The sequence below is a fragment of the Typopeltis vanoorti genome, chromosome 9 (genome assembly GCF_054136105.1).
Source record: "Typopeltis vanoorti isolate ZY-2024b chromosome 9, IOZ_Tvanoo_1.0, whole genome shotgun sequence".
In the NCBI taxonomy this organism is placed as follows: domain Eukaryota; kingdom Metazoa; phylum Arthropoda; class Arachnida; order Uropygi; family Thelyphonidae; genus Typopeltis; species Typopeltis vanoorti.
In genome coordinates, this window is record NC_143557.1 from 99,607,404 (window position 1) to 99,620,960 (window position 13,557).

General features: G+C 37.0%; 1 protein-coding gene across 3 annotated transcripts in view; it reads left to right on the top strand.

Annotated features, from left to right (window-relative positions):
- Positions 1-944: 944 nt before the first annotated feature.
- The window catches only part of LOC150103296 (DNA repair-scaffolding protein-like), a 208,919-nt gene continuing 196,306 nt past the window's right edge, over positions 945-13,557 (top strand). For 2 of the 3 annotated variants that reach the window (XM_090397895.1, XM_090397897.1), the window contains exons 1-2: positions 945-1,056; positions 10,771-11,038. In XM_090397895.1, the coding sequence (XP_090254021.1) occupies positions 1,042-1,056; positions 10,771-11,038 (283 nt within the window). In that variant the 5' untranslated portion in view covers positions 945-1,041. Of the gene's footprint in view, positions 1,057-2,631; positions 2,913-10,770; positions 11,039-13,557 lie in introns of those variants that run through there. The other variant, XM_090397896.1, reaches the window with a different exon arrangement.

Sequence of the window (13,557 nt, forward strand, 5' to 3'; positions counted from 1 at the left end):
TTATGCATTTTGGGGTAAAAAGATTGGCGGCAGTTTACTGCATTGGTGGAACTGTGCTCCAGGAAATTGATGAGGCACGAGATTTAGGAGTGTTGGTGGATAAGGAATTGAAATTTAGCCGACACATTGCAAAAGTGGCCAAATCAGCTCATCATATCACTTGGTTGCTGAAGAATGCGTTACGTTGACAAGCAGAGACAACAGGTTATTGTTCCTCTGTATCGAGCCTTGATAAGACCCCATCTCGACGACTGTGCCCAGATTTGGTCACCTAGGTTTCTTCTTGATGGGGAGGAGGTTGAGAGGATTCAGAGGCAAGTGACCAAGATTATAACAGGTCTGTGGAATGAACCTTATGAGAACAGGTTGAGGATTTGTGGGTTGCAAAAATTGGTTGATAGGCGGTGGAGGGGAGATATGATTTAGACATTCAAATTACTGAAGGGTTTCTATAAAATTAATTCAGAAGATATTTTTGAGAACAGGGCTGGTTGTGGGAGGACTATGGGACATCTATGGAAACTGGGCAAAAGTGTTGTTAGTAAAGGTGTTAGAGCTGGGTTCTTTACTTTTAGAGTAGTGAATGAGTGGAATGTGCTCCCTGAGTCTGTGGTGGATGCTGTGACAGTGAATGAGTTTAAGGCAAGGTATGATAGATACTGTATGAATGTTGAATAATTGTGATGAATATGATTTGGGGCCTCCCTCGATGAGTCTAATGACTCCCTGAGTTGTTCGTAATAATAGTAATAGTAATACAGGGTTCGGATGTTGGCTCTGTTTGACACTTGTATTCATATCCCAGAGGTGGCAGTGTGGTAGTATTTGGCGCTTGTATTCAGTTGTGTTATGTAGTAGGTAGTTCAAGTTATCATTACTGAATATATGTGGTTCTTAGATGATAAACATTTCAATTCAAAAATAAGCACGTGGATTATTGATTTGCCAATTGGGACTTATTAAGGAATACTCGCATATAATTTAATTAATTAATGTTCAGTGATATGAATTCACTTGAACTTGAATAGCTCCTTTTGAAGAATGATTAAAAGAAAGGTACGGTTTTCTGTCATTCTTGATTCTTTTGATGTATTGGGCACAAATGAAAATTGAATTAAAGTAAGCCTATCCTCACTAAAAATAAGCTGCTTTATGTAATTTGTCATGAACACACATGGTCGCCCATAGTTCATGGTTATTGCTTAATAGTAAAAATAATCAGTCTTTGACTGACAACGCCATCCCATTAATCTTGTTATATTATATTCAACTTCCGAAGTTCAGCAGTAGCTGAAAGACAGCTATGTATATTATAGACGGTAAAGCCTGATATGATTGAGACATAAAAATTACTGAGGGGTGTTGAGAAGATTAATATACAGGAAATTTTTCGGAACAGGTTTGTTGGCGGAGGATCTAGGGGCCATCCTTGGAAAGTGAGCAAGAGTGTAGTTAGCAAGGATGTTAGAACTAGATTCTTTTGCTTGGAGGGTGGTGAATGGGTGGAATAGGTTGCTGGAGTCTGTTGTGTGTGCTATGACAGAATGAATTCAAAACAAAGTATGATAGATATTGCTCAAATATTGGATAGTGCTTGGCATGATGTTAGGGCCCTCCCTCGATGAGTGTAAGGACTCAATGGAATAGCCCATAATAATATTTTTATGTTTATATAATTATATTTTTATAATTATTCTCAGTCATTGACCATATGTTGGCCAGTGTCTTGTAGCAGTTTCATCTGTATGTAAAAGTTTTTGCTTGCATTTTTTTAGTGTCATTATTTCTTTGCAAAAATGACCAGCACACAAAAAATGATTCTTATAGTGGTGTGAAAAACAGAAAGACAATTCATTTAGGAATGAAAGTGAAATTAATAGAGCAGCATGAGAATGACGAAACTATTCCTGCTATAGCATGAGTCCATATATTATTATTAACTTCCAGTAATAATAATGAATATTACTATCGGAGGATCTACTTGAATTCTGACAAAAATGAAAATTGAATTCAAAACAGGAACCAAATTTTAGAGTCTCAGTGGCGAACTCAGAAGAAGACATTGGTTGATTCAGCTATGGAGTGATAAGGTCAGTGGTGTAACTAAGCAGGTGCACAGGGCCCAGGACAAAGGGGCCTGAAATGGGATATCAAAAAAAAAAAAATCAGTATTATATTTTCATTTTCAAATTTTAAATTTTGCTGCCATGTGGGGCCAATTCTGTAACATTTTTGGTTAAAGTTAAAAATTAATCGATCTATTTCTATCGTATTTGTTTTATTTTTTCCAAAAAACAGGATCCAAAAATCTTGCACAGGGCCCATGAAAAGCTAGTTACAGCACTGGGTGAGGTTGTCTGTAAGGAGAGAAAAATACATCCCATGGTGAACACAAGAAGTTAAATAAACAGTTCTGGAAAAGAAGAAAACATACCAAAAGTTCCTAGCAAATAAGTCAGCAAATGTCCTAAAAGAATAGGGGAAAATGTAAGCGAGCTAAGTTCTGTGTAAAAGTAGTTAAACAAAAGTCATGGCAAGACTAGTAAGAATATACAAAATAAAAATGTCCCCTAGTTCTCCCACCACCAGTCCTGATCTCAAAAATATCCTCTGAATTAATCCTATAGAATCCCTTTAGCAATTTGAATGTCTCAATCATATCTCCCCTCCGCCACCTATCAACTAGTTTCTGCAACCCACAAATCTTCAACCTGTTCTCATATGGTTCATTCCATAGACCTGTTATCATCTTAGTCACTTGCCTCTGGATCCTCTCCACCTCCTCCCCATCAAGAAGGAACCTAATTGACCAAATCTGGGCACAGTAATCGAGATGAGGTCTTATCAAGGCTCGGTACAGAGGTACAATAACTTGCTTGTCTCTGCTCGTCAAGGTATTTTTCAACAACCAAGTAAGTTGATGAGCTGATTTAGCTACTTTTGCAGTGTGCCTCCTAAACTTCATCTCCTTATCCACCAACACTCCCAAGTCCCTGGCCTCATCAATCTCTTGGAGTACAGTTCCACCAATGTAGTATACTGCTGCTAATCTTTTTACCCCAAAATGCATAACCTTACATTTTGTCACATTAAATTGACATCCATTCTCCTTAGCCCAGAACTCCAATCTATCTAAGTCATCCTGCAAGACTTTGACATCTTCTGCATTCACTATTGCGCTACCCAACTTTGCATCATCAGCGAACAAATGAATTGTTCCACTTAGATCCTTCCCTATATCGTTAATGAACAGATTAAACAGCAGTGGTCCAAGAACAGAACCCTGCGGCACACCACTAGTCAGAGGCCGTCTTTTGGACTCTACTCCTGAATAAACTACTCTTTGATATCTCTCCATCAACCAACCACCTATCCATCTCACCAACTCTATATCTATTCCCATATGTTGTAGTTTACGCATTAGTATTCCATGTGGTATCCTGTAAAACGCCTTTGCCAAGTCCAGCAGTATCATTATAAACCCATTTCCCTTATCCAGTTCAGCCGTCACCTTGTTATAAAACTTGAGCAAGTTACGAAAGCATGATCTACCCTTCACAAAGCCATGCTGTCCCATGTACAGTATCTCGTTTTCATCAATCCATTCCTGTATTTTTCCCTTGACTACTTTCTCCAAGACCTTGACAACGACTCCTGATATGCTGATCAGTCGGTAATTTGTAACCGTAGTCTTGGATCCTCCTTTATGCAGTGAAACTATTTTCCCCTCTTTCCACACCTTCGGGACTAAGCCAGACCTGAGACTCAGATTAAACAACATGGTCAAGGGCACTGATAATTCTTTAGCCGCTTCACGCAAGGCCGGTGCCAGTATACCATCCAATCCCACAGATGTGTTCATATTAAGGTTCTGTAATAGACTAGTCACCTCCACTTCATTCATCACAATTCCCATATTAACTAATGGTTCCTTCACTTTTTCAATGTCACCACCTGGATGATATGCTTTTGCAAAGTGCGCGCTCAGTAACTCCACTATATCGACCGATTCAGTGACCTCCTGACCATCGTCATTCCTTAAAATCATTTTGCCGTTTACAATTTTTTTCTTGCTTGCAGCATATTGAAAGAACTGTTTTGGATTCTCTTTTGCTTGCAAAGCTAGTTTCCTTTCATAATCCGCTTTTGCTTTTTTTACCACACTCGTCACCTTTCTGGCCTGCACTTTATACTGTTCGTGTGCCTGCAGGTCACCCCTTTCTTTAAATTCCCTCCACAGTTGTTTCTTTTTTTGCAGCTCAAGCTTAATGGTGTTATTCATCCATTTAATCCCTACTCATTTTACTATTCAGACCCCAGGTATACAATCAGTCATTACCTCCTGTAAATGCTCCTTGACCACTTCCCATGCTCTATCGACGTCCAGCCCTTGCAGTTGTACATGCCATGGCACTGATCCAAGCAATCTCCTAAGCTTGTCATACTTGCCAGCACGGTAATTCCACATATACCCTGTCTTAATCGAAAATTCCACACCTTTAGCCACCTCCCAGGTCAAGACCTTATGATCACTCTCACCAGTAGGTGGCATCATGGTCATATTCATTACAGTCAAATTCTCAGATGCTATTACCAGGTCAAGCACTCTCACACCCCTAGTATTTTCAATTACATGCTCTCTCAGATAGTTATCGCTTAATAACTGAATAATATCCTTTTCCTTCCTCACATGTGTCCTCTCCTCCTTCCAATCAATGTTACCATAGTTGAAATCCCCCATAATAATTACTCCTTCCACTCATTTCATCAATTTCCCTATGCATACTATCTCCACCATCTATTCCATCACCTGGTCTATAGCAGCACCCAACTGTATATTTTATTCCGCCAGTCTCAATGTCACACCAAATAGCCTCAAATGAGCTCCTTTCACTATCCTGCGATACAACTTCAATTCTCCTTGGCTGCAGTTCATCAGCTATCATCAACAATACTCCTCCCCCCATTTTATTCTCTCTGTCCCTCCTAAACACACTATAACCTACACATTCTATCCCACTAACTATATCTTCTTCTGTCATCCATGTTTCACTAATGCCAATAACCTGTGGACAGGAAGAGCCAATCAAGGCCAAAAATTCTTCCTTCTTGTTCCTAATACTCCTGGCATTTGTATACATGAAATGAGTGATCCCTTAGTCCCACCCCTATATTGATACGTTATTCTAAATTACCCATTCCTATTTTTTGTCCTTAGTGCTGGCTCGGGTACATTATATACATTCTTACACTCATCTGTCTCGCTGATGTCTGCATATCCATTCCCCCCCCCCCTCCTTGGTAGTTCTAGTTTCCATGGTTTTGCTCATCCATTTTCACTTCATTCAGCAACACTCTTTCCAGTCTCTGCACACCAAGTCCATTCAAATGCAGGCCATCCATCTTGTATAAGTCCTTTCGCCCTTCAAACTCATTCCACACGTCCATGAATTCCACACCACACCGTCTGCATAACCTATGCATAATGTCATTTGCGATTATGGCCCTCGAAAATCGAGAGCTTTTTGCTTCATATATGTTTCCGCTTCTGGTACAAAGCATTTATTGAACCATTCAGTAAATACAGCAGTTGATGCCCAGGTATTAGCCATTCGATGCACTGGCAGGCTCTTTTGGATCTTTGCCTTTTAGAGCACATGGTCTTAGAGATCGATTTACTAGAGGGGATGGTTTCAACATTCGATCCCCTGATGCACTGCTACAAAGTATAACAACATTACTCGATCTTTACTCGCTTTAAACTGACTTGCTTTTTTCTTAGACTTTGCGATGTCTTTGCGAAGAAACTTGCATCGCAAAGTTCGACTATGCATTTTCTGCCAAAATAATCCTGTTTCGTCAGCATTAAACACTTGATTGGAACAATATCCACCATCTTCAATAATTGTGGCTAACTTCTCTTGAAAATTTTTGGATGTTGCTTCATCTGTTGCTGCAGTCTCGTCTGTAATCTTCACGTTATGAAGTGCATTCCTTTTTAAAAACCCGGGTAACCATCCTTTGCTAGTCAAAAATTCTTTATCAGCCTGGGAAGCAGAAGTAGATGGCTCCAATTGCTTCATCTGTTCATAAAACCAAAGAGGTTTTTTTTAAATTAAATAACCACTTATAGGAATTCTTCTTTGAGTTAATTCTTTAATCAAAATTATGAGCGCTCATTCCATTTTTTCTAATAAAGCATCTCTTGAGTATGATGATAATTTGGCACTTAGTTTCGTGCCAGAAATGACAATTTTCTTATTGCAACTTCATTCTTTTTAATTGCTCTTATAGTAGATTCGCCTAAATTAAACTGTTTACCAATTGCCGTAGATCACTCTCCTTTTGCTAAGCGATCTAAAATTGCAATTTTTATTTCCAAAGAAATTGCTTTTCTTTGGTGCTTTTTTTCCTCCAGTGGGCCAAATTAAATCTTTAAAATAACAATTAGCAGAATTTATACTTTCGATAATGAAAATACAAACACTTACTCACGTGCAAAATTAAAGTTCACAGACACTCACTGCCTTATTCTGGCATAACGTTACTCACGTTATGCCAGAATATGCTGCAACGTGCTGTTCATTATGTACAATGGTACATACGTTTTGAAGTTATGCACCGCATAACTTCAAATCCACATAAAAAAGAGACCCGAGTGTATATGTTTGACTTTGTTGAATCTAGAGTGGTCTTCAATATAGTAAGTGCATGACTCTATATGGAGTTCTAAAAATGATATTTGAATAGTGTGAAAATATTGTGATAAAAGAACACTCTTGACTTAATGCAAAGTAAAAATAATAACAAAAAATTATATTGTTTAATCCTTTATCGAAGTGTAAGCAAGCCTACGGAGAGACCTTAGTAAAAGTCAGAATTGGTCTGGGTAGTGACCCTTTCCATAATGTATAGCAGTATACTCATCCAAAAGGAATTGTGCCTTGCATTATGAGATACTAAGGCAGTTGATGCGAAGTTACACTTCATATACAAGCAGCCTAGTCACAAAGATATTTTGCACACAAACTTTTGTTTTCTTACCCTTGGATAAATGATTGATCAAGAATTTCTTATTATTCTTATAATTATGTGACACCTTCAAGTACTCATCGAAAGGGGGGGGGAGAGCACTCTAATTTACAACACACAATTCATCTCCACTACTTGAATACATCAACTACACGTGTCACCACCATCATCTACATACATACAGCCAGCCAGCCTGGTTGGCCAAGTGTTAGCTCATCTGCTCTGCAGCCAAAAGGCTGCGGGTTCGAATCCCACCGTGGGCATGGATGTTTGCGATTGTCTGTGAAAATACTAGTGGTGGTAGTTGGCATTAGATGGCATTTGTGTGTATGAGGTGGTTCGTTGTAGATGGTTGAGATGGCGAGTTGTAGAGTAGGTGTCTTTTCTCGATGAGTCCTTGAACTCCTTGGAGACGTCATGTAATAATAATAATACACTGCCATCTGCTGGCCACCACCACTATTTTTTTCCCCTCTAAATTGCATGTGTTCTTTGTTCTCCTGGCTGATTTGCCTGTATGTGGGATGAAAAACCTGAGTTTCCATGAGAAAAAAAATCACTGCTGCCCTGCTTCAGTTGAAAAATCCCATCTAAAGATTCCTTTCCTCATGATGAGAATCAAACTCAAGTCTTTTCCATTTGAAAGTCACAATGGACCTTTGCTCTTCCAGTTGTATTATGAAGGTGCTTAATATAATTATGATTTAATATAATTTACTTTGTAACCAAGTTAAAATACTTTGTATAAAATAAAAATAGTTGCAGGAGTACAGGTTACATCCGCTGGTTACACCTAATTTAATAATTGGTGTTTATTTCTGTCCTCCTCCTTTTAAAAGAGATTATATTGAAATTGAAACAGCCTGCATCCGTTTTCATGCATTCATGAAAACAAAGAAGCATTAGTAAGAAATAACATTCTAATATTGAATAAATACTTTGATACTGTTAGATTTTGCCAAGGCTTTTGATAGGATACCACATGAAAGGCTGTTACAAAAAGTGGAGAATATGGGATTGGAATATAAATGATTAACTTGGATAAATGGGTGTCTGGCTGAACAGAAAAGTATGTGGTAGATGTGAATCTACCAGATTTAAGATGACCAGTGGTGTGCTTCAGGGATCAAATCATAAGCTATTGTTGTTTAACCATGGTACTGGCCTTGATGTGTACATCCATCCATAATTGGATGGATGTGAAGTGTTCATTGAAGTCAGTGTAACCTTTGGATATTCTGGAAATAATATGAAGCATGTATTTTATTTGTGTGGCCAGTTGGGTGGTTAATCTGTATACCAATGATATTGGGAAGGACCTGGATAGATGTTGAATTGTTTGCTAATGATACAAAGATGACAGGGCAATCAGGGATACTACTGATGTATAATGATTTGAAGAAGCTGGAATAAGGGGCAAATGATAATGGCTGTCAATTCAATGTTAGTAAGTGTAAAGTCATGCACTTTGGCATGATGGGATTACCAATGGCATATTGGTGGTATTATGCTACAAGAAACTAATAAGGCTATGGATCTTGGAGTGATAGTGGATTAGAAACTGATGTTCAAAGGTCATGTTGCAAAAACACAAATACACAATTTGGAGGTTAATTGGAACGTTGAAATAAACATTGACATATAAGGATAAGGAAGTCAATTTGCCTCCTTACAAGGCCTTGATATGAACTGTACCTGGACTACTGTGTATAGATTTAGTCTCTTGGGGGGGGGGGTCAGTGGGAATGAAGAAGCTGGGGAAAGGGGGCAAAGAAGAGTAACAAGAGTAGTTATGAGTAAGAAGCATGTGAACTGCAGCAGACACTGGCAAACATGAGAAAGAGAAGATAATGTGATAGAGTTCTGTGAAGTTCTGAAAGGGTGTTATAGGAACTGATGAAATTTTTTGTTATATGGAAGGTGGGGAGAGGATGAGAGAGCATCCATGGGAATTGTTGGTGTGCATGTAAGGTGTGAGAGCTAAATTTTTCTCTCAGTGAGTGGAACAGTTTGCCTGTGGAAGTAGTGAGTGCATCCAGCATGAATGAATTTAATAGAAAGTATGATAGCTGGTATACAGGTGATCTATGGCCTCCCCCGATGAGTCCTCAACTCCCTGAAGGTTTGGATAATAATAATAAAAATATATTTAAATATTCAAGGAATCGGATAAATGAATGTCAGTCAATATTTTTATTAGTATTTAAGAAACGACAAATACTGTGAATTATGCAAATAGTATTCATGGTTGCTTTTGAGAATGAATTTTTTCAGTGTAGGGTTATTAATTTCTCTTCTTAGAATTTATTATTTGTCATTATTTTCATGAATTTAATTTTTTAAATTATCAGGATCAGAAAATATTAGCTCTTGTCCTCTGGCAAATTCACAGCTTTAGATATTTGAATGGTCATATTTCTGAAATAATATAAAACATTATTTAAATTAAGGGGATATTAAATCCCACATTGTTTTAAAACCGAATAAGAAACTCAAAGATTGGAATTAGAGAGTTTCATGCCGAATATAGTATAGTAAACTATAAAAGTATCGGCGACTACTAGCGTGAGCTAATGCACGTAGTCCAAGTTTGTAGTACAAACTCGGGCAACTCGCAGCAAAGGTAGTAACGACAATAGTACAAACTCGGGCAAGTTGTGAGTTTGTACTACGTGCATTAGCTCACGCTAGTAGTCGCCGATACTTTTTATAGTTTACTATACTATATTCGGCATGAAACTCTCTGATTCCAATCTTTGAGTTTCTTATTCGGTTTTAAAACAATGTGGGATTTAATATCCCCTTAATTTAAATAATGTTTATATCGCCGAAATGAAGCCTATTGGCTCTTTATATTTAAGTAATATAAAACATTTTGACAAACAATAAAAAAAATTTCATATTCAATTATACATTGTATAATTGTGTATCATTTTACATCACCAAAGTGAAGCCTTTTTTGGCTCTTTATCTCAGTAATTTCATATTCAATTTTGCTTTGTTTTGCACATGATTTTAAATTGAGCCATTAGAAATACTTTGTAATCTGTGTTATTAAATATTTTGATATATTAGTATTATTAATAATAAACCTTCATAATCAGCAGACTCATGAGAGGTCTCACTCAACCAGCAGTATATACATATATCATATTGAGCCTTAAACTCATTCACATATCTCAACCATTCACCACACATTTCAGCAATTCATTCCTTGCCCCTTACACCTGTGTATAAATTTCACAGGTGGTCTCATTCTCCATCTTGCCCATCTGCTATCCCTCTTTCTATATTAGGCCTATAAAAATCATCCTTGCCTATCCTCTAAATTCTAATTTATATTTTCTTAGTTTCCTCCTATAACCAACATGGCAGAGTCCTAATAGTGCTTTAATCTTCCTTCTCCAAAGTTCCCTCCCTTATCACAATTGAAAACCAGTCACCAGATTTGCACGTAGTAATCTGTATGGTCTGATCAGTACCTTGTACAGTGATATAACTACCTCCTTATTTCTACTTGTCATTGTGCCCCTTATCATAGTACCATTGTGTGTTTGGTTATTTATTTTTTCTCTTTGCAGTATACCCTCTGAACTTCAGGCTAATGTTATCCATCAGTACACAACAGCACAGTACACAACCCTATACTTCTGTACTCCCAGTTGCAACACCTTGCATTTATTAATATTAAAATATTTTGTGTAAAATTCATAGAGTAATAATTTTTTCCCCTTGTAGTATCATGTAGAAAATGAAGATACCTATAACATCTCAGATACAGATGAAGATGATATTCTTTCTAGATATAGAAAAAAGAAGAAACCTTTACTAGAAAATAGCCCTAATACACAAAGACCACAGTATTCAAACTTTTTTTTCATGAAAGCTAAATCACAGAAGGGTCTGAAAGGATGGTCTACCTGTGCTGATGGATTTGGAACCCCAATCGATGAAGTTACTAAGCCGTTAATTCACAAGCATTCCAATTCCTTCACTGTTTGGGATGGTATGGTTAATTCATATAGCATAGAATATTCTTAGAATAACCAAAGTTGTTTCATTAAACAGCAAATACTATTTTAAGTTTGTGTTAGTAATAAAGAACAATAATCCATAATTTTAGATCTTTCTGTAGTCATTTTAATAAGGAAATGCAACATCTTTCACACACACAAATAAAAATGACTGTTTACTGCATATTGTTTGAAAAATATGCTAAGCTAAAAACTTGTTTATTATGAACATTGCTTTTATTTATTTTATTATTTTTTTTAAATCACACCTCTCACCATTCAAATTTAATCGTGATGTAACATGTAGTTAGCTTATTATCAGATATTATGAGGATAGCATTGTTTCCTGTTTGAAGCTTATAGTATTTGCTTCATGCTTCGTTATAGTGTATAAACAAGTGATCCTGTATGTTGCTTACATATATGGAAAGTAACACATTTGTTTTACATAGCATTTGGTCTGAAATGTTCTCTGTCTAATAATGAAAAAACGAATTTATAATTTCAAAATATTTTTATTTTTCAACACAATCTCCCTTAAGACTAATACATTTATTCCGGCACCGTTATCCTGTCCCTGTAGTGGTTCTCAAGATCTGCAAAATTCTCCCCTACAGCTGCAATCACCTCTTGATTCGAAGAAAAACTCTGACCAGCGAGGAAGAGTTTTAGGAAGAGATAGAAGTCGAAGCCAAATCTGGGGAAATGTGGTGGATGTTCCAACAATTCATAGTGCAGATCTCTTAATTTTCCCATTTGCCAACACACCTTTGTGGGCAGGTGCATTGTCCTGATGAAAGATGATTTTTTTTCTTCTGCAAACCAGGTCTTTTCTCATGTTTTTTTTTTTTTTTTAATAAAAGTCTGGTTAAAAGATCAAAATAATATTCCCTAGTTATTGTTGTTTTACCCTTTTCAAGATAATAAACAAAATGCCTTTAGCATCCCAAAACACCGATACCATGACCTTTCCTGCTGATGGAACCGACTTTGTCTTCTTTGGAACTGAACAACCCACTTCTCTCCACTGTTTTGACTGCACTTTGGATTCTTGTGTAATGGTGAATCCAAGGTTCATCCATAGTAATAAATCAACACACAAAATCAGTTTTATTCTTGTTAAAACGCTCCAAGCTCTGTTCAGAGATTTTCATGCGAGTGCATTTTTGATCTGCCATGAGCAAGCGCAGCACCCATCTTGTGCAAAACTTTTTCATTTGCAATTCTTCATGCAAAATATATCCTTCCCATTCTTTTGAAATGCCTATGTTCTCAGCAATTTCACGTACTATGACTCACTGCTCATTCAATACCATATCGTGCACTTGATCAGTGATTTCTGGTGTTGTTACAGTTTTTGGAGTCCTTCATGTGGATCATCTACAAGGCTGGTATGGCCACGTTTAAACTCGGCAGCCCATTTCTTAATTGTCAAAAACGAAGGAGAAGAGTGCCCATAAACTTTTATGAACTTTGAATGAATTTCTTTTGGCATTAAACCTTCTTTTACAAAGAATTTTATAACTGCACAATACTCAATTTTATCCATTTCAAGGGATACAGACAAACTTTTGCATCAGACAGTTGTATAAATCAAACTACTTGTAAGAATGACTTGCAATTTCACTTGGATGCTTATGACAGATGTACCAACTTAGAAAAAAAAAAATCTTGCCGATAGTGTTGCCATTTATGGTTGAGACCAACAATTTTCAGACGACCCTCGTATTTTTAATAAGTATGAAAAATGTTTTCTTTTCTTTTCTGATGTGTTTTATACATATTCTTATAATCTTCATGATTATAAACATTTATTCTGGAACATTATTTTACAGTACTGTTAAGCTAGTTGTGAATATCATACATAAGAATTAGCTAACTTGCATAGTAATGTAATTGCTTATTACAAAAGCTGTTCATTAGCTGTTTGAGTAGAACAAAAAAATAAAGCCTCATATAAAACAGCGAACTGTACAATGGTCAACTGTAAACTTGTGTTTACATACTAACAGCTCATTAGTTAGTGTTTAACAAACTTGCATATGAATCATCCACTGCAGTCAATTTATGTAATCAGTTAGGAATGCATTTTATAATTGCAATTATAATAAATATAAGGGGGTGCTTAAAGATCAAAGCTGTATAACTGAGAGGAGACCTCCACATAGCCTTTAAAGGAATGCGGAGAACTGACCCAGGCTTCTGACCTAATGTCCAATCCTCACCTTCTCGTGGTGCACCCTGTTGGGTATCTATCTGGATACTTAACGAACGAGGATGGGCTGGCAATTTGGGATTTAGACGAACAAATCGTATTCCTATTGGTTATAATAACCAAATACAAAATTTCATGCCAGCTGGGGCGTCGCCCGGTTAAACAAGACCCCCGTTGTTTTTGCCAGGGAACCAAGGACAAGCAGTGAAAAGTCAGCTACTGGAACAAACCCTAAAACACACCCCAACTCAATATCACCAGAGTTCAAGATCGGTACTATCAACATAAGAAGGCTGA